This window comes from Numida meleagris, unplaced genomic scaffold (assembly GCF_002078875.1).
Source record: "Numida meleagris isolate 19003 breed g44 Domestic line unplaced genomic scaffold, NumMel1.0 unplaced_Scaffold356, whole genome shotgun sequence".
Lineage (NCBI taxonomy): Eukaryota > Metazoa > Chordata > Aves > Galliformes > Numididae > Numida > Numida meleagris.
The window spans coordinates 38,533-40,965 of NW_018364581.1; the positions used below are offsets into that span (position 1 = coordinate 38,533).

Genomic DNA, 2,433 nt, shown 5'->3' on the forward strand with positions numbered 1-2,433 from the left:
TGAAAGGAGAGTGGTTCTTGGGGCAGGGGGGCAAAAAAGGGTCAGTTTTTGGGGTCAGGGGACAGAAGAAGGATGGTTTTTGGGGTGCAGGGGAACCTTCAGGATAGGGGGGCACAAAAGGTTTTTGGGGTCAGAGGGCAGTTTTGGAGGCAGGAGGACAGAAAAGGGGCAGTTTTGAGGGGTGGGGGGCACGAGGATGATTTTGTGGTGGGGGGGCAGAAAAGAGACAGTTTGGGGAGTCAGGGGACAGATAAGGGGCAGTTTTTGGGGTGGGGGGACAGGAGGAAGATGATTTTTGAGGTGGTTGGGCAGTTCTGGGGTGGGGGGGCACAAATAGGATGGTTTTTGGGGCGGGGGGGCCACAAAAGGGACAGGTTTTGGGGTCAGAGCAACAGGAGGCAGGCAGTTTTGGGGGGTGGAGGGCACAAAAGGGGTGGTTTTTGGGGTGGGGGACACGAGGAGAATGGTTTTTGGGGTGAGGGAGGCACAATTTTGGGGTGGGGGGGCACTCACTGCCCGCGAAGTCGTTCTGCACCAGGCCACGGTAGCGCTCGTAGTTGCACTTCCTCTCGTCTGATTCCTGCTCGGGGGAACTAGAACGAGGCAGTTTTGGGGGTTAGAAACTGGAGGGGGGCGGGGCGGGGCAAGGGACCCCATAACAAATTTGAGACCCCCCCACCCCATTATGTTTCAATTCCCCAAAAAACTTGGGAAGGGAACGATTCCATTCTGGATCTACAATGGGATCGCAACTGGGATTCGGGGACCTTCTGGGATCCCAGTGCGCTGAGGGGGTCTGAAATGCTCCCCCCCCCCAAAAAAAAAACCAAAACCCCCAAAATACCCCCCAAAAAAACCCAAATCCTTACACGGGGTTGAGCAGCGGGGGGGTGTACATGGGGATGTAGTCCAGGTGCGCCCGCACGTCGAAGCGGTCGATCATGTTGTTGGTGTCTCCCTGCCACGGCATCCTGCGGGGACAGACGGACGCGTCCCCACATCCCAAAGATCAACCCCAAATGGGGACAGGGATGCCCCCAAGGGTTCCCCAGTCCCAAAGATCCATCTTCTACGGGGACTGGGATGTCCCCAGGGAGTGCCCAGTACCAAAATCCACCCCATGTGGGGACAGGGACGTCCCCAAAGCGTCCCCAGAGACCAAAGGGGGAGAAAGAGGTCCCCAAAGGATCCCCAAATCCCAAAGACCCGCCCCAGTGATGTTCCCAGTGACATCTTTATGGATGTCCCCAGTGATGTTCTTACAGACGACCCCAAGATGTCCCATCTGTACCCCCACAACGTCCCCAACCATGTCACCAATGATGTCCCACTGACATCCCCACTGGATGCCCCTAATGACGTCCCCATAATGACCCCAATGAAAGCCTTATAAACATTCCCATGATGTTCTCATTGACGTCCCCAATTATGTCCCCATAACGACCCTAGCGATGTCCCCCAAAACATCCCCATGGATGTCCCCAATGATATCCCAGCGATGTCCCCAGCAACGTCCCCATGATGTCCCTAATGACATCCCAACAATGTCCCCATGGATGTCCCCATAACATACCCCATGACATCCTTACGGACATCGCCACGACGTCCCCAACAATATCCCAACAATGTCTCCAATGATTTCCCAGTGATGTCCCCCATGACGCCCTTTGGATGTCCCCATGACGTCCCCAACAATACCCCCATGGATGTCCCCATGATGTCCCAATAATGTCCTTCTGACGTCCCCCATGACATCCTATGGATGTCCCCATGACGTCCCCAAGGATGTCCCCCAATAATAACCCCAACTTGTCCCCATGACACTGTTATGAATGCTCCCATGACAACCCCAGCGATACCCCAATGATGTCCCTATAGATGTCCCCACAACGTCCCCCATGACATCCCCAATGATACCCCAACAACCTTCCCATGGATGCCTCCAGTGATATCCCAACGATCTCCCCAGTGACATCCTTTGCATGTCCCCATGACGTCCCCACGTCGTCCCCATGGATGTCCCCATGGATGTCCCCATGATGTCCCCATGACATCGTTATGACTTCCCTCAACGTAACCCCAACGACATCCCAATAACGTTCCTATAACTGCACCCATTACATCCTTACGGATGTCCCCACGATGTCCCCATCGCATCCCCTCGCCGTCCCCAGCACTCACATGTTGACGGGGCTCTCTGCCGCCAGCGCCACGGCCGAGTCCAGGTGCACCTTACAAGCACGGCCGTGCACCTGCAGGAACTGCGCCGGGTCCTTTTTCTGACAAAAACACCAAAAAAGGGATTGATCTTTTAACCCACAGGACTTTGGGGACACCGTGGGGACACCAAGGGGCAGTGATGTCACTCATTTCCCCCCCCCGACCCGTTTTTCCCCATTTTTCCTCCCCTTTTTCTCAGTTTCCCTCACTTTT

The 2,433-nt window shown here is 55.3% G+C and overlaps 1 protein-coding gene across 1 annotated transcript in view; it reads right to left on the minus strand.

Annotated features, from left to right (window-relative positions):
- Nucleotides 1–865: 865 nt before the first annotated feature.
- The window catches only part of LOC110391374 (transcription factor RelB homolog), a gene marked incomplete at its 5' end in the record, with an annotated part of 6,397 nt that continues 4,829 nt past the window's right edge, over nt 866–2,433 (minus strand). The window contains 2 exons of the mRNA XM_021383206.1: nt 866–971; nt 2,182–2,368. Coding sequence (XP_021238881.1) covers nt 866–971; nt 2,182–2,368 — 293 coding nt within the window. The remainder of the gene's footprint in view (nt 972–2,181; nt 2,369–2,433) is intronic.